At 34.3% G+C, this 19506-nt stretch overlaps 1 protein-coding gene across 1 annotated transcript in view; it reads right to left on the bottom strand.

Annotated features, from left to right (window-relative positions):
• Nucleotides 1-5900: 5900 nt before the first annotated feature.
• The window catches only part of LOC145692023 (protein takeout-like), a 36926-nt gene continuing 23320 nt past the window's right edge, over nucleotides 5901-19506 (bottom strand). The window contains exons 3-6 of the mRNA XM_081767319.1: nucleotides 17211-17358; nucleotides 14929-15071; nucleotides 10809-10958; nucleotides 5901-7141 (exon numbers count right to left, since the gene is read on the bottom strand). Coding sequence (XP_081623445.1) covers nucleotides 6987-7141; nucleotides 10809-10958; nucleotides 14929-15071; nucleotides 17211-17358 — 596 coding nt within the window. The 3' untranslated portion in view covers nucleotides 5901-6986. The remainder of the gene's footprint in view (nucleotides 7142-10808; nucleotides 10959-14928; nucleotides 15072-17210; nucleotides 17359-19506) is intronic.

Raw genomic sequence — 19506 nt, 5'->3', positions numbered from 1 at the left:
CCATTACTTTGTACTTCAAATATATTTTCAGTAGACTATATAAACCATCAAAATGTCTTTATACTGCAGCAAGTTTCAGTAGATCTAAGGAAGTAAGTTAGTTGAAATTACGTCAGGATAGTATAATAGATGGCGTAAAATTTTGCAGTCTAAGCAGCAACAAAATCAAATACTTTCTAGGATAGGATTGTGGTGAATGTTGCCTGACGGAAGAGTTATTTTTGTTACGTAAAATTTGACCTATCTGGTTACAAGGTGATGGAAGTTAATTTCTGGTATAATTCGATTTTGTAATTTTTAACAGTTTTAAAGTTATCATTCTTCTTTTGTCATTCATAATCTTTGTTATCTAAGAAAAAGTAAGTTGGATTTTAAAATTTAAGATCATTAATTTTAGAAATTATGTCAATTCATCCGTGTAGCTTTAAAAAAAATTCAGCTTGTTATTTTGTACAGAGCAACCGAAAAGTAGCTACTCTTGTGCACCTATATAAGGTTAAAGGAAAAAATTTTGAGACTTGGTACTAATTGATATACATGCTTAAGACATATACATATGGATAATAATTAAAGATAATGAATCCACTTAATCTAATAATGTAAGCAATCATCAATCTCTAATTCCAAACGAGTCAATCGTGACGGCGACATATAGCCTCGATGCTGATATCACCATTAACCCTTTACTCATTCATTCATTCAATCAATCTCTAATTCCTTGTAAGGACAGTCAGTTTAGAGTATAGATGCATTTACAGCGGTTTAACTACTTCAAATTTGTGAGTTTTTCGTGAGCCGAGTGTTGGGACATGGGGCAAATATTACAGAAGAATGCGAAATAAGCTTATAAAACACTTATGTATATGATTCATAGTGTCACATTATTCGTGGTTTACTGAGACAGATACATCACATTGTAATGTGGTGTGGCGTTAGACAATAACACCGTCAAAAGCTTGTTTGTGGCTAAGCGGTTACAGTCGATCTTTCAGAAAAAGTGTTCCCCGGGGGGGGGGGCACACGTAGTATTCCGGGGGGCACTGCTGATACTATTTTATTTATTATTATATTATCGACGTATTACTTTGGTCTCGTTCTGGGGGACTCTCTCAGAGCTCCGGGAGGCAGTGCCCCACAAAAAACATGTCTGAAAGAAACACTGAGGGGTTAGGGTATGCGCCTTTGGCGTGGGAGACCCGTGTTCGATTCCCGGTGGGAGCTCATATGCTTTGACTTCCCTGTTAATCAGTACATCCACGTCTCATATAGCCTTGCTGCTGAAAAGAACGCTAAGTTGCAAATCAACTCAACATCCGTGAAGCACATCTGGAAATTGCAAATGTCAAAACACTTTTGATTACAAGGTGAGGTGTGAGCTTGTGTGCCTAGATACAACTAGATAATATTTACAGCGCGTTCTGAAATACACAGTATATGCATGTGTGAATAATGTACAATGAAAAGTGTTTGTCAAAATTAAAATTATCACCAATTGGACAAAAGATACGAGGGTATTCCCAAAATGTTCCAGTCTGTGATAGAAATATGACGTAACTGGTAATTTATTCATGGCATATAGTGCCATCTATGGAAGGAAGAATGAATCAGTTTCAACTGTCCAACTGCTCCAGTTCATTGGAGGCAGTGATATGTATCACCTGGGATATGACGAAATCAGATACCCCATGATAATACTCCAGTTAAGACGGAGGTTATTCATAATGCTGTAATGGAAGACTGTGAGTTTGAGGAGATTTATCATCCACCATACAGCCCAAATTTATCAACAAAAGCTTGGGTTGGTGCATTTTCATGCAATATGCAAGTTCAAATCACACTGAATGATTTAAATGACTGCCACCCATCAAACTGACGCAGCTTGACAGTTGAAACTTATGTTTTGTTTCTTTCATAGATGTCACTATATGTAATGAACGCCTTATTACCGATATTTGAGTGCAAAGCAGGAAATTTGTGGAAATATTCTCGTATATGTTGACATTTTATTCATGATAGGAAATGTGACAATAACCACTACGTGACCTTATATCCGGATTTATCTTCTGGTATAATATTTTGTGAGCACTTTGGCCATGAAACTATGTGAGCAATTAAATATATTTTCAAGTAAACTTGGGGCTGGTGCACCCTGTTTTGGTAACAGGACATACATAAATTAAAAATCAAGAGGCCTCTATATACTTAATAGTTTAATTTAACGAAATTTCAGGAAGAAAACACAGTTGATATTAAAACAAAAATATAGTTGTATTCAAACGATCAATATATCATCTTAACTATATGTAACACTACATGAATTGACATAAAATAAAAGGGTACTCGGGGTTGACGTGGAATGTTGAAATTTGACATGATTGTAGCTTTTCGGGACTAACTCACAGGAAAATTGTCGAAAGTTAATATTTTTAATTTTTAGAGGGTCTAAAGGGAGAATAAAGAAATTCCTCATGTTAATTAAATGGATCTTTTATTGATTCTATAATCTGATGTTTTAGGTACTTAGAATTGGAATAAAAACTTGAAATTCAGTTTGCTTGTACATTTTCGTCAACAAAAATTAAAATATCCAACTTTGATGGATGGGGTTGTATGGTCAATTGAAAATCTTACTTATTGACATAGAAAATATGAAAACTTATTTACGTAGAACATCTACACCCCAAAATTATTGGGCACTTCCTGTAGGGCTACAACGATTAAATTTGTCATGATTGTAGCATTTCGGATTAACCCACAGGAAAATTGCCAAAAGTGAATATATTTAATTTCTAGATGGTCTAAAGGAAGGATAAAGAAATTCCCCATGTTATTTAAATATACCTTTTTTTCTTTATAATGTCATATTTTAGGTACATGGAATTGCAACAAAAACTTGAAATTTGGTATGTTTGTACGTTTTCCTTACCGTTACCTACGTAAATCACCAAAAAATAAAAATTTCCAATCTTAGAATGCTTTTATGGGGAACTGAAAAATCTTCCCCATGCTCTTTATATGGGACATCTTCTACACCCCAAAACAAGCAATTCTGGCAGGATTAGAATGATGAAATTTGGCGTGATTGTAGTCTTTCGGAATTAACCCACAGGAAAATTGCCAAAAGTAAATATTTTTAGTTTTTAAGGGATCTAAGAGGGGATGAAGAAATTCCCATATTTTTAAAATGGGTCCTTTCTTTGGATACAAAATATTATCTTTTAAATAGATGAAGTAGGAAAAGAAACTTGAAATTTGGTAGAATTGTGAATTTAATAGGCTGACGACGGTACGCCGAGCAAATGCGGAGGTCTGGGGACGAAGCCCCTAGCTACCCAAAAGCTAGAAATTATATATATATATATATATATATATATATATATATATATATATATATATATATATATATATATATATACTGTAACCAATTAACTGACTGTCAAAATAAAGGGGTGCTTTCTGTTGACGCGGAAATTTGAAATTTGACAGAATTGTAGCTTTTCGGAACTAACGCACCGAAAAATTGCCAAAAGTGAATATTTTTAAGTTTTAGGGGTTCTAAATGGGGGATGAAGAAATTTAAATGGGCGTTTTTCTTTTTTATCCATAATCTCGTATTCCAGATACTTGCAATTGGAATAACAGCTTGGAATTCGGTATACTTGTTTTCGTTTGCGTTACCTAAGTAAATCACCAACAACAAAAATTTCCAAACGTAGAGTGGTTTTATGGGGAACTGAAAATACTTCCTGTGGTATTTATATGGGACATCTATACTCCAAATGTTTAGGCACTACCGGCAGGATTAGAATGGTAAAATTTGGCATGATTGTAGCTTTCCCACAGGATAATTGCGAACTTACAGGACAATTGCCAAAAGAAAATATTTTTAGTTTTTAAGGGGTCTGAAGGCGGGATGAAGAAATTCGCATGTTATTTAAATGGGCGTCTTCTTGGGATACAAAATGTTATATTTTAGATAGTTAAAATAGGAAAGAAATTTGGTAAAATTATAAGTTTAAGAGATGCGAGGCCGTAAGCCAATTAAACGCGGGGGTCAGGGGCTAAGCTTCCAGCTGGGCCAAATTCACGAAATGTTAAGAGCAAATACACGAAATTCACTCTTGATGTAAAGGGTGATACATAAGAGACAGGAGACTGCAGGCCAATGAAACGATGCGGTCTGGAGATAGAGTCCCCGCCTAGCCAAAGTCTAGTCTATATATTAAAATACTAGATTTGTATGTTTGTGGTCAAGAAAAGTTTGTGGCCATTCCTTTTGACAGTGAGTTCTCGGAAACCATAAGCTCTAGAAAGATGCCGTTTTCATTGATCGATTGCAAAGTTTGTGTAGATTGTTCAGTTTTAATTGAATATTTAGAAAAACGTGGCTCTTATTTCTTTATCACATTTTTCAGGGGTACACTGGAAGGGTTGAAATTTTAAAAGCATCATATCCTACGAGTTATGCATTCCAACACAACATATTTCTATATTGTTTCAGGCGTTTGTTTCATGACCAAACGGTAATAAAAAACTAAGGATTTTTCTTCAGACTAAAATGAATTTTTATTGTTTGGAGTGTTTTGCCCAATGAACACCATATATCATTGACATAATTAATTGTGTGTGTAATGTATTTGTTTATACATGAACACTGATACTATATGAATTAGAAACTCCAAAAGGAAGTACTTCGAATCTTGCAAACGGTACGAGATATTGAAAAAAATAAGCGAAAAATACCCCTTTATGATAACCTCTTCCCGATTTTTATCAAGACGTCTTTCACTTGTGTCTGTAAAGGGAGATGTATAGATGTTGCAAGGAATAAGAAGGAGATTCATGCTCATATGTGAATGATGCGCTGTGTAGAGAGCGAAGGTGAATGTAAAGTGAATTGTTGATCTAATTGAAAAATAGTAAAACCAAGATCGGTATTCAACTTCATCTTTTTAAAGAATAATTAAGTAAAGAAAAATGAAGAATATAAAAAAAATCATAAAATTTTAATATAAATAAATTTATTTACAATATTTTACATCATATTACAGTCTTGTAAAACTGAAATGTCACATATAAGATTCCCATTTACAGATACTCTACTAGTTCAAATATTACTTTTCAATACAAAAATTACACTTAATATATACATATAAGAAATATGTACGTTCGACAAAATTGACAAAACTGTACAATTTGAAAAATATCATAGTTTACAAAAGTGTATTGAAAAATCTCCTGTTTACGTCTGCATCATTAACCTATATTTTTCTTGGGGTTTATGAAACTTTGAAATTACGAAATAGAAAATGTTTACTACTGTGAGAAATAATACTTAAATTTTCTTTTAACATATTTGATTAATATTGGTAAATTTGTTCTTCTTAGAACGAATTCTACAAATTTCTGGTAATTTTGACAGATTACAATTAGTGAATACACAGTATGTTCTACCATTCTCTGATAATAGTAAAAACGATATTGATATAAATTTCTGTCGGTTTTCTCTGTAAGTTAACGGACTTAAAATTTATGACAGGATACATAAAAAGTATCCTTAACAATAATAATTAGATCATAAACCATGCCATTCAAATAAATCAGGATTAACCTAAAGTACTGTGAAAAATATATACGATGAAATTTATGTAGTTTATAGTTATCAAATGAAAGGCTTTTAAAAAGGGGGACATTTTTAGATTTCTCAAAAATATTTGTTTCATATTATTCTACATATCTTAATGGAATATGTAACTAAACTTTTACCATACGAATTACGAAAATACGAATTACTCCATAGTTTCTTGGGTCAACATCTACAGCATAACTTAATTTTGTATTAAAATTCATATATGCAATATTAAAAAAAAAAAAAAAAAAAAAAAAAAAAAAAACTTGTCATTGAAACGTTTGGTAGTAAAAAAGAAAAATTAAACTAAATATTTGTGTTATATATAACTCTTCTAAAATTTTAATCCTAAAACTATAGGTTTTTCTTTTTAATGAACAATGAAGTTCATACTATTGCCCTGGTGAAAGATGGCGTTTGGTATACCAAACGTATTTCCAATTCAATGGTTTATGATTTATTTTTCAGGATTGCTTAAAATCGGTAGATCAAATAATATCCACTCTAAAGAATGCACTTTTAAATTACCAATAAAATAATGTGGGACTAGATGTATATTTTATAATAAGGTATTCTGCTCTTCCAGTAACTTATTTGTACAACTTTTCCTCTGACATCTTAAAGCAAATTGTGTAAATAATTTGCATAATTTCCTTTCTTAATACATCTAATAAAATAGCGTAATTATGATTTGTCCTACTAAACCCTTTCTATTTCAAGTATGCCCCTGCTAGCACTGTTGTCTATGTGTGTTTTCCCATACCTCCCTCAAAAGAGGAGGGAACAAGTTGCTTTGGCCAATAGTTGGATGCAGACAGGGTTGCCACATTGAAATATTCCGAATTGTTTCATCGGCTTCGTTATGTACTATATTGTTAGCCATTCTAAGTAGGTTACGTAGATCTTCACTCACTAAAACCAAATGACCGAATGACAAATTGGCACCGCCTAGGTCATTCACTTCTTCCTCCAATACAAAGAGGTTTCCTCCGTAAGAGGGCGGTGGGGTCGGTGCCGGAGTATGTTTCACGTATTTTCCGAGGGCACACTTGACATAGAAAGGTTCTAGCAATTTATATTATGGAGCACGACTTAGCAGACATCATTACAAATTTCATGTTATATCCACATATTTCGACTAAAATCAAATTCCCATCATTCAATTTTAGTTTTAAGCAATTGAGATCAATATCATAATTGATTAAAAATAACATTTTCAACGAAAAAAAAAACAATTTCGATAATACCTGGCAGAAATTAAGTTAAAAAGAAATCGAACGGAAAAAATAATGCGTTCAATAAATATTGCCTTATAGGTAACACCTAGATGATACTTTCTCTTTTGTCTCTCCAATATTTACTCGTCTTTGAGCCACCATTCAAGAGGCACTGCTCGTAAGCCCACATTTAACACCATTTTAATGATTCGGCTAACTTCAGTTGCAATAACGGGCTTCACCTCTGGGATCAGATCATGGGCGTTGTCGTTCAAGAATTTGTTAACGGTATCTCCTGAAATACAAAACAAAAAAAAGTGTTACAATTGGGTTGCTTTCTGAACTTGAGTATCCAACCTATTTGAGTATGCATATACTTTAGATAGTTTTCAGTAAATCTTCTAATTCACGAAACAAATATCCAAAGGAGACAGAGCACAGCGTCGCTGCGCCTCGAAGAACCGTTATGTTACATTTTTGTCGAAAATGAGTTATACCGTGCAAATAAACCTGAAAGCTGTCAGGCAGCGTCCCATGTAATGTGATAAGTGAATATTCAATTGTTTCGCCACAACAACTAAAAAAAATAATAGATTGAAATTAAAGCCTTCAAGTTCTCATTTCGTACGTACTGATCCTCTTTGTGCTTATAAAGGCGCAAAAGATAAACCGACATGTGCTACGTAAAAATAAAAATAGTAATATAATATTGTTGAAGCATGCTACAACAGTGTCCAGTGCGTAATATACGCAAAACCAATTTTATTATATTTTTCAAATGCTTCATTGTATTTGGCAAAACTTTAAGAGATTGGAATGTTTTCTGCTTATCCTGAAAAGTTGTAGTTTTAACACATGGCGGTTCTTCGAGACGCAACGACGATAAGTATCTTGAGAAAACCACACAAAAGTAGTGTTCTAGTCTGTGAAAAGATGGGGTGATTGGACATGATCTAATATTGATAATGACACTAATAATTATAGTGATAAAATTTGTTTCCAAACAAAGCTCTGAGAAAGAGACAGTGTGGTGATAAAAATTTGGAATTTCACCAACTTTCCAGTGACTGCAAATACTTTAGATTGGACATTTCCTCCTTCATCATTCATCTCCCATGATGAGGAGATGAATTTGGACTTAAGCGGAACTAGAAGTGTCAGTATTCATCTCAGAGAGATCCAGAAACGATGAATTGGATACTAATACCGGTCATTTTCGATTATTTTTAAGTATTATTTGAACTATGAGTAATTCCTTGAAATATGGTTGATGTTCTTTATACTGTATAAATGGAAGTCATTGGAGGAAAAAGATAATCAAATCTATTACCTTAAAAATGAATGTGAATTTTCGTCTAATTGCATCACACCATAACTACTAAGCCAATTAAAATGAAACTTAACACGGTTATGAATTTTAGACCTACCAAGAATCTAACGATACTAAATTGATTAAAATTCATATCCTAAGGGGGGACAAGGGGTCATAATTTAGGCGAAAACACGGAGAAATGACATGTTAAAATAATCGAAAACGACTGCTACTAGCACTTTGGTGATATTAAGAGAAAATCAGGTAATAAATTTATTGAAGGCGAGAAAGAATGTTCCTAGAATCGACACTAGATGAGATTTGTGCAAAATTTACGAGACGAAACAACATAACCTTATGTTTTGTCTCGTCACGGATCGTGAGCTACACTAGTCATTGCTGCAATATGAAATGACATTGTTCAGAGATGTAATGAGGAGTATACGGAACTACACGTTGTACACTACCTATATTTTTACACTACATCGAAAATTTAGGAAAGAACGACCGTATACACGATTGGGAATACGCTTTTCTGACATGGTTGAGCTTATACCTACCAAAAATTCAGTCATCGCGTTACTGAATTGGCCGTAATGTTATTTATTTATTTATTGTATATTGAACAGAACAGGTGTGTGCCCATTAACAGTGTTGAGCAGAATACACACGTAAATGACTACATGATAAACTACGTAGTCAAAATATTTTTATTTGTACATCAAATATATCTATTGTAGGGCATTTTATTTGAACACTATTATATATTGAGCACATTGCCCTAACAGGTGATATACTTAACCCTTTGGGGATCCTGGCTTTTTGGCCTATTTTTTAGACTTTCATTCAAGCAGCTACTGTTTCGTCACTATTTATCCTAGGATCATGGTTCATACCTCGTTCTCTTCAGAATAGAGCTGGCTTTCAAATGGTACCACTTACATGCTCATACCATATACCAGAAGCGGGGAAAAAATGTCAAAGTGAAAATTTCGGAGGGAAAAATTTTTTTCTCGAACTTTGGCCCCCCCTGGACCCACCCTGTGTGATCGTAGCCATCTAAAAAAAATCTGATAAATAGTACTTGGTGTACTGAATGTGTGTGCCAAATTTCAAGTTTCTATCTTGAATAGTAAGGGAGGGAGAATTTTTATCAAAAATTCCCACAGTGCCCCAACGTACCATAAAACACTATGATCTGAGGGAAAAAAATTCCTGAGACATCCATAATTACCCTAGGACTATAATCCACCAATCATTCTCTTCAGAATAGAACTGTCTTTCAGGCGGTACCATTCACATGTCTCCATCATGTATCTAAGGTGGGAAATTCCTCAAAAAAGGGATTTTTTGGGACAAAATTTCCAGTTTTTCAAACTTTGCCCCTCTGGACCCCCCCTGTTTTTACGCAGAAATCGGAAAAAAACTTCTGGTAAATACTACTCGGTGCACTGAATGTTTGTGCAAAATTTCAATCTTCTACGTTCAAAAATAGGCCCGCCAGAAAAAATTCCCCTACTTTGCCCCACTTTTACCCTATACAGAAGTATATTTGGATAAAAATTCACTGAGACGGCCCTAATTACCCTAGAATAATAATTCGACCGTCATTCTCTTCAGAATGGAACTGCCTTTCAGATGGTATGACTCACGTGGTCCTATCATGTATGTAAGGCGGGAAAATGACCAAAAACGGGATTTTGGGGGTAAAGAAATCCCTGTTTTTACCCCTTCGCCCCTCTGGTTCCCCCCTGTTTTAGCACTGACATCGGAACAAAAAATCTGGTAAATACTACTCGGTGGACTGAATGTTTGTGCAAAATTTCAATCTTCTACGTAGAAAAATAAGCCCGCCAAAAAATATTGAACATAGGCTTAGAAAATGAGAAGAGAAATTTTTGACTTATGACGTCATCACCTCCTGTGTCTGGACGCAGGACGGTCTGAAACCATACGTAATGTCTTCTACAAGGCCTCTGGACTTGGAAAACAAAAAAAACGGACGAAAAAGCTCAAATAGAAGAGAAATAACGCAATGTACCATGAAAAGTGCATATGGTACAAATTGTACCATAGGATCCCCAAAGGGTTAATGCATTAGTACACTGTAGTAGCTCATGAAATGTTTCTAGCCATAAGCGCATTTTCCTGTTCCAAACATGAAGGGACTTTTCGAACAATAATATTGTAGAATCTACCTCATTATGTATAAGTTCATGTAAAGAAAAAGAAAGAAAAGAAAAGAAAAAGGAAAAAAGAAAATTAGATCTTGTCGTTTCAAGAGACTGCATTGAGTAGCTTGGTAAGAGTTCAAGATATTTTTCATATCAAGGATAGATCCCCCTGTCTTTATATATTAAATAGCGCACAAACTTTGATTGAATTGTAAATATTTCTATTGAAGTATTATTGAAGTTATTGAAGTATTTATAAAACACTTACAGAAATAAATGGATAATAATGGATCCCTGCTTGAATCTCATAGAACGTCAATGCATAAACACAAACAATAAAAGATCAAGCTCATGTCTCCTAAATGAACCGATTAATCACAGCATCACAAGCAAACAAAATTAGGAAAGTCATTACAAAACTGTATATAAGTATCTAATGTAATGGATCCGATTAAAATAATCGTAACTCTTCTTACCCAGTACGTTGTCTCCATCGAAAAGATTATCCAATTTCAAATGGATATCCTTCAGATCAAAATCTGTATCAATTCTTGTCAATTCAAATCGTTTCCTTCCTTCTTTGCTAATTACACGACCTTCAGCGTAGACACGCACGAACGCATCGTCTGAGAAAGGAAAGTAACAATTTATTACATTTTCAAACATTATTATAAAAAAGTAAATAGTATTTTTTTAAAATGAAATAGCATGCAGATTACACAAACGGACTAATTGTGGCTTACCCGTAGATAGGTTTTAATATACAGTATAAATTAACTGACACTATGGCCTTCGTAACAAGAAGGTTCAAAGCTGCATTCACAATGCCTCTACACCAGTGGTTCTCAAACTTGCTATTACTGAGACCCATATTAAATAATAAAAAGAATGTTGTGGCCCACTTACTTTAATTCAAATACACATTGACATTCTACGTAATGGTGGTATATTTCAAAGCAATTAAATTTTGTAAATAATATCTAATTCCAGTTCGTTCAATAAGAATTCATATGAGTGATTAAAATGAAATTTATTTGGGGTATGTTGTGAAAGCTGAAGCAACCACAAATGTTACAAAGTAGAGTTCGATGGTTAAATTTTAATACATGAACAATTAGCTGTTCTTTTTTATGTCTATCGTAAATATCTCACTTTAAAACTAAATTGTAATGTAAATTTATGAATGTAGTGGCCCTGTCGGTACGAGACAATCAGTCCGTGACGATCGAGCAAGTGTAATGTAAATGGCTTTCTCAATGTCTGCATCATATGAAATTGTATGCATGCGCAAAGATGGTGAAGGTATTTCCATAGAAAGGTAACACAAAGCTAACGCTATTCCCGACGCAATACCCTACCCCGTGACAGATTTTGACTCACTCACTCACTTTTTATCCTAACTCAGCTTCTCTACTGACTGTATAACAGAGCAGAGATCTGAGTAATCACTTACTCTTCACCTCATTAACAAACGCTTTCAATTTTTATTTTCTGAATAGTACTTTACAACGTTTGTTTTACATCAAAATAAAATTTTCATAATTAAAAGAAAAACTTTTTGCGACCTACCAAAAAAACTTCCTGCGACCTACCAATGGGTCGAGACCCACACTTTGAGAAACACTGCTCTACACTGACTTCTGTTCTTAGTCAATGGAATCCAGTTTCTACATTGTAGGCTATTCCTATTTTCGCGAGATACATCTTAATGTTATTCTCCCGTCTGTGTTCAGATCTTAATGGTCTTTCTCCGATTGGGTTCCTAGTTGAAACTTTGAAACCGTTTATACTTTTTTTTCTTTTTTGTTACATGACCTGACCACTCAAACCTCCTAGACTTAATCACCCTAATAGTGCTAGGTAAACCTTATAGATTATACAATTTTTCGTATTGATGTTTCCGAGGTTCCCATTAGTGTTTCTCTTGGGTTCAAATATTTCTCTCAGGATTCTCTTCTCAAATACTTTTAGACTGCGTTCTCTCAAAGTAAGTTATCATGTTTTGCAACCATATAGCACAACATGCATAATTATCGTTTTATTTATTTTAAGCTTTACATTCTTTGACAAAATTCGCGAAGACAAAAGAGTTTTCTCTGAATAATAATATGATTTCCTTGCTTTCAGTCCACATTTAAGTTCTTGGTGGATGTAACCTTGGCCAGTTAATATTGATCGTAAACATTTCAAACTATTAACTTCGTCAAAAGTATTATTTGATGTTTTAACGTATCCATAATGATCACGACGAGTTTCCATATATTTAGCTATGTTTTCCTATATTTACATTTAAACCTATCTCTGCAGGCGTTTAATAGAACATTTGCATTTCTTTCTTTGAACCCAAATAAGCCTACCAGATGTACAGTCATTGTCGGAAGTCTGAGCAGACTACTGATTTTTAGGAATTAAAAAAGAGACACGTTTCCATACAAAAACCAGTTTGTTGCGCTTGCTGTGTAAAATAAACATCATTGTCCATATAAAGAAATCAAAACGTATTCTGTTTCTACTGAGATAAATTAATTGAGTATATTTGCGTTGAAGTAGTGCACCACTCAGGTAGTGGAGCTGAAGCGTGAGTATTCAAACAGGACATGTTTAAGCACGTGTCTCTACTCTCTAATGTAGTCCATTTAAGTCAAAAGGGCCCATATAAATAGACGATTGCACTCGAACGAGGCTGATTGGTCGGGTTACGGGAAGGCAATTTCTCGTACTAATGTGAAAATTTTGTAGACTGTCATACAAGTAGCGTTGAAGACGATTCCTTTGGACGACATCTATCATATGTCTGGTTCGATGTCATGGCATATAACACGCTCTGATTGCAGAACGTATAAACTTCACGCACAGACCGATTTATAAATGCTAGAGGTGTGGTACAGTTACGAAATTGTAATAATTTCTGTATCGTCATGTAATGAATATGTGGTATTAATTTTGTATCGATCACGTTTGTCCTTGTTAGTATTGCGATTTTCATATTTAGCAGTGTACAAATTAAATCAACTGTAGAAGCAGTAAACGAGTAATTGTTGTATGTCCTACCAAGGGAGGGGAGGTCAAATTTGCCTGAGTTGTTTTCAAGTGATTGTTACATGATATATATTAAAACACGAGCGTCAATTCCACTGAAGACACCGGGGACGTGTCCCCCTCAATATCTGTAAAACGGTTATCATCCCCTCCAATATTTCCAGTATCTTAAGTTAGATCTATGATCCAAAAGAGCCACAACCATATAGCAGTTTGCTACGTTCACAAAACAATATTAGGTAAAGTGGATATGAAAAGGTAGCACAAAAGTTTGTGTCTAATTGTGGAAAAAAGAAAGGCAGTCAGTTTTTGGCCCTACGAAGATGAAGATGGGGTAAAAGTGTAAAGTAACAAACTGTTTCTTTAGATAGCAAGCAGCAAAACGAGTTTAGTTTAGCATAATTTTGAATTAATTTTTAACTATACATTGTTGAGCCTCATTTACATTAGTTGTAGGCTTGTTGGCCTAGCAGTTTGCTACGTTCACACAACAATATTAGGTAAAGTGGATATGAAAAAGTAGCACAAAACATTGTGTATACTTGTGGAAAAAACGAAAGGCAGCCAGTTTTTGACCCTATGAAGATGAAAGTGGAGTAAACTGTAAAGTAACAAACTGTTTCTTTAGATAACGAGCAGTAAAACGAGTTTAGTTTAGCTAAAAGCATAATTTTAAACTAGTTTTTTTTAACTATACATTGTTGAGCCTCATTTACATTAGTTGTAGGCTTGTTGGTCTAAAACCTGTTTTCAAAAACTTTATTGTTTCTGAGTATTCACTTCACGCTATCTTCTATCATTATTTTGTTTTTGACGTACTCTTGGTATCATCTAACTAAAATTGTAAAACGAGGTTGAATTTTACTGCATGAATAAATAAAGTAACTATAAGTGTGTGTGTTTTAGTTCCATATTAAAAAAACAAAACTATCAAAGGCAAAAGTAAAACGAAAATAAGTTTTTGTTTGCTTTTTAAGTCAAAAATACTTTTAAATGCAATGTACGAAGACTGTTTTTTTTTTTTTTTTTTAATTTTCCGGGGGCTGGTAATCTGTGCCCTCAAAGTTTGTGTGCTGTTGATGCCAATGATTAAATTTAACATTTTAAATTAAACTAACAACAGAAACTTTTGATGTACAGTTTTATCGTAATTGGTTAAATATTTCACATTATTTAAGACATTCTACATATATGGAAACATCATTTAAGAAATAACGACGACTATACAGCTAATACCAAAAAGGGGTAAACCAGCGCGCATTAAATTATTTTCTTTATAAAAGTAAAATAGAAAATATAATGTAAAAGTAACAAAAGTAAAAGTAATAATGTAAAAGTAATAAAACAGAAAATATGTAAAAGTAACAAAAGTAAACACTACATTCAAACTATGCATTCCATTACATCCACTACAAAAAAATCAAGAGCTCCCAGGAAATACTTTATCATGAAAAACAAAATCCTTTTAAAAAATGAAATTCGGAATAGGCGGTTAAAATTGACCCTTTCTTGGTACTTCTTGGATTAGAATTTCACATTTCTAAAAAAAACACTTACAAATCATAGCCATAGCATTTCCTGTTCCTCTGATAGGTACAACCAAAACTCTTCCATTCACAGAATACCGGCCTCTGTTGAACAACATAGGAATATCTGCTGTCACATTGAACTTATATCGTTTAGGGTCACTCACATCAGAGCTATAAAAATAACAAGAAAATTAATACATAAATTTTAAAATGGTTGTCTTACGGAATACATTCTGAAATATATACCTACAATGCGCAATAATTCACTTAGAAAAGCTTAAAAAGACCTAGGCAATGATATAAGCCTGGAAAAATAATACATATTAATACTTCGTATTTGTCGACTAAACAAGAGTAAGTTACAGGCTACATTATTGAAAAATATTTAAAATGTCTTTAGCTTCTGCAAGTGTCCACAGATTATCATCAGATTTGTAAAGTTCAAATTGATTATTATGTAAAAAAAATGTATTTCAATAGTTTTGTTCGACAGCTGAAAAATTTAAGGTATAATAGAATAAAACGTAGTCGAGTAACAATATGCAGACCAAAGTTTCGATATTTTTTGGTAAAATCTACTTTATAAAACTCGTTTGTGCACTATAAAAAATCGTTGTGTTATTTCAACTACATGCCTATGTGTTAACACGATTGTGTTAAAATATAACACAAACAAGTGGTTAGAACAACTCACTCTCCATTTGGAGTTGTGTGTCAAATGCCATTTGGAGTTGTGTTGAAATGATACACAGCTTATGTGTTAAATTAACACAAGTGTAGAATCTTCGGTGTTGTTTTCTGCGTGATTGCCAAATATGTTGGGCATCTAATTATAAAGGTTTATGAATTGAAGCTACAGACAAACACAGTAGAAAGATATACTTAAACAAATCCAGGTATACGCAAAATTTCAAAATGCAAACCGCGAAGTGTGTTTTCAATTGTTTTACATAATGTTTCTGAAGAAACACTAACAGGTGTGCCATTTAGGCGTTCTAAATTGATCTCCCACATTTGATGCTTTTATTGTTTCTTTTTCTAAGCGGTTGTGTACTAGAAGCAACAAACGCATCAACTTTATTAGATGGCAACTGGCGCCGATCATTTGAAAGTGAATATGGAAGAACTATAAAATAAAGTAAATAGACAGTCGTCATTTTGTTATAAAATTAGGTCTACATGGCGAGCAAATTTAATCTTATCCCGAACTGTTATCGTCGAATATACGCGGCTTAAAGGAGCACTCTGATTAGCCAAACTCAACAATTTATCTCTCTACAAGCGACTTTTCTTCATCGGCTCCGTGGCCAAGTCTGAAGAGCACGCGGCTAGTAATTGAAAGGTTGGTGGTTTGTGCCCCCCCCCCCCGCCACTGGAGTACATTTTTTACTTGTTTAAAGTGTTTTTTTTAGACTCAGCCTAATGTAAACACATTACGCATATAGGCGATTTAACATATTTTGGGGGCAGTGGCGTATTTACGATTTTGTTTCGGGAGGGGCTTTGCTAACTTTCGGGGGGGCTTTGCCTGAAAATGTGAAAATACTGCAAGATATTTCATATACTTTACTATAGTAAGTAAGATTTCGGGGGGGGGGCTTAAGCCCGGAAGCCACCCCCCTAAATACGCCACTGTTTGGGGGAGTAATTTTGTGGTTCACTAACGCTTACGGCACGGCTCAATACCGGTTGTGTGTTAAACGCCGTTAAGACGTAACACGTCCCCGTGTTAAACGCCAACAGCACGGGGTATGTGTTGAACTAACACCGCATATTGGTAGTCACGCTGGAACCACTGCCCTGTGTTAAAATTGAGTTGAATTAACACAACCATTTTTTACTGTGTGTAGTCCCCAAGTGTGATACCTCTAAGGTAAACATAGAAAACATCGATAGCATGATGTATGCATACCCTCGAAGCCATATTCGATATATTTATTCCCAAGAATTCTAATACGCGCCACTGATGCTTTGCTGTCCAAAACTTTTATATTACATGAGTGTCTTCGCTATTTGCTATGCTTTCACTACAAAGATATCTAACAACAAGAATTTTAAGAATGATCCCAAAATGCATCAAAAGATTGTGGTCTTGGCCAATAATTAGTTTTTGGATCAAGGGCCTCAAAATTTTTGAACGATCCCCAGATCGAGTTTTCGTATTTTTACGGAATAAGCAGATCATATTGAGTAAATTGTTAGTTTGGGTTCGGCTACACTATATGTAGTTAAAAGAGATTAACTTTCGTTATGATTATCTCTAGGATCTACTCTTGATGTATTAGACATTTTTCATTGTCTTTTTCTTACCTGACTGACGTAACACGGTAACCACTTATCCCGTTGACGGTCTGATTTGATAATGTCACTTCTACATTGACGGCTGAGGAACCTTGTTTCAACCTAATAGCTTCCAGCAAAAATGGATCCACAGCTGGGATTCCGATTTCGGGTATACCTGAAAAAAATATAATATTTTAGAGTTTACGTCAAAGAATTATTATAACTTACAGACGACTAGTTGTCCCGCAAAAGTCATAGGTTTCTTCTACACTATACCAGTAGTTCTCAAACGTTGTGTAGCGACACACTGATGTGTCATGCAGTCTCATAGTGTGTGTCGCGAAATTTTAGAATGTAAAAGTTATAAAACGTTTAATAATTAAATAATAAGTTATCAATTTTGAAATATATTCTACCAGTCAACGCCTCTAGTAGCAGCAACAATAGTCAGTACTACGTACAGGCAGTATTTCGTAGAAATTTAATTACTCTTGCATTGCTATAATGCATATTATATTATTAATAAAATATCCAATAGGTGTGTCGACGTATGTTGTCAGCTAAAAATGTTGAGATCTACTGCACTGTACGTTAAAATCATTCTTAACTAAAAGTGTGATTGTTTACATTTAACTTTTGGGTATACTTTACAATAAACGCTCCAACTGGGCATTAATAAGTAGAACCGCTTTAAAAGGGTATAGTAGAGAAGAATAGAGTAAGGTAAGGTTAAGTAGGATAGGGTGGGGTTGACTTAGCTTAGGGTTAGGGAAGGTCTAACCAATTTTGTTAATAATGTGTAATTTCTCGTCTCTGCATAAGGATACTAACTGGAACGGTCATTGTGAAGTTAACTTTAACTTTGTTCTTGTTTTGATTTGCGTTCTCCCGCCAACTAACTTGTTTTTGTTTTGTTTTGCGTTCCCCTAACCAAAACTATGGCTCTCTTGTCTTAAAAATAAACAGTAAACCATACAGTTGCCTCCACCTGTCTGTACCGTACACATCATGCACGAGGAGTCCATAGCTTCGTGCTGTTGGCGCCACACATGAACACGCGTCCGAAAGGAGTAGCACAAACCATGATTTATCGGACTAACACACCTTTTTCCAATCATTTACGGTCTAATTAGCGTGTTCCTGTTCCTAAGAGTGACGAAGTCGGCAGTTACGAGTCATAAGGAGTCGGTGACCAGTGGGTCGTCCGCTGTGAAACTTCATGTGTGCCAGTGTACGCTGTATAGTTTCATGGGATATGGGTGTTGTACATCCACCATTGTATTGGTCACATAATTCCCGGACACTGATGGTTCATTTGGCCATTCCGAGTTCTTGACGCTACGCTCAGCCCACGTTTTGAACTTCAAAATTGATCATTATCCATCAGGTAGTTCTTCACATTTTTTTTTGTCTCCTCGATTGACACACACACAAACACAGGCAAATAATTAAATATATAAATAGACTTAATAATGAATTATTGGGTTTTAGAAAAACGCAAATTTTATACAAGATATCAAAACAAATAACTCTTTTTCCTGAAACTGATTATATTATAAATACATCGTTTATACAGACTGTGAAGGAAGTGGTCATAAATTTATAACTGAATAAAACACATACAGTGAATTCAAGAGTCACGATCAAAATCCATTCTGTAACGTCATTCGCGAACCGATTGAAATTTTTGCATTGAAATTAAAGTAAATACAATTAACAATCAGAAACATAGCTGTGTGTGTGTGATTTTCTTTTATATGTTTAAGTGTTTTTCGGTAATGATAGTTACGCTTCTTATTGTTGTTAACATTAACACATTTTTCTCTTTCTCAGGATCCATAGTGAGGGTGAGATTAGTACAACAGAAAGTGCAAAAATTGAACACAAAGTAAAGTTTTTGAATAATGACAAGTAATGTTTGCATCAAACGCAACAAAACACTAGTGAGTGCGTGAGATTGTAGGTATAGACATGTGTGTGTGTGTGTATGTTCGTACCACGAAACACCGTTCTTCAGCCAAAGGGAAAAATTGTTCACCAGACGTTCGTAAACTGATTTATCTACGATGAGAGGGGTTTGTGACCCATGGGTACACTGTAATAAGAATATTGAAGTCAGCATCTAAGAATTACCAACTGTAAGTTCTATAAATGAATTTTCTTCCTAATGCTGAGCTATTGCGAATTGCTATTATACGGTATTTTTACAGTATATAGTAAAGAAACTACATGCTAATTAAAAGTTATTTTCTACCGACAAATAAATTGAAGAAAATAACAATGTGTTGTGTGTTCAAATACGCTCTGATATCCCATTCTACGA

Source organism: Thermobia domestica, chromosome 8 (assembly GCF_964235325.1).
Source record: "Thermobia domestica chromosome 8, izTheDome1.hap1.1, whole genome shotgun sequence".
NCBI lineage: Eukaryota > Metazoa > Arthropoda > Insecta > Zygentoma > Lepismatidae > Thermobia > Thermobia domestica.
The sequence above is the reverse complement of the archived record's forward strand: the minus strand, read 5'-3'. Positions and strand labels throughout refer to the sequence as shown.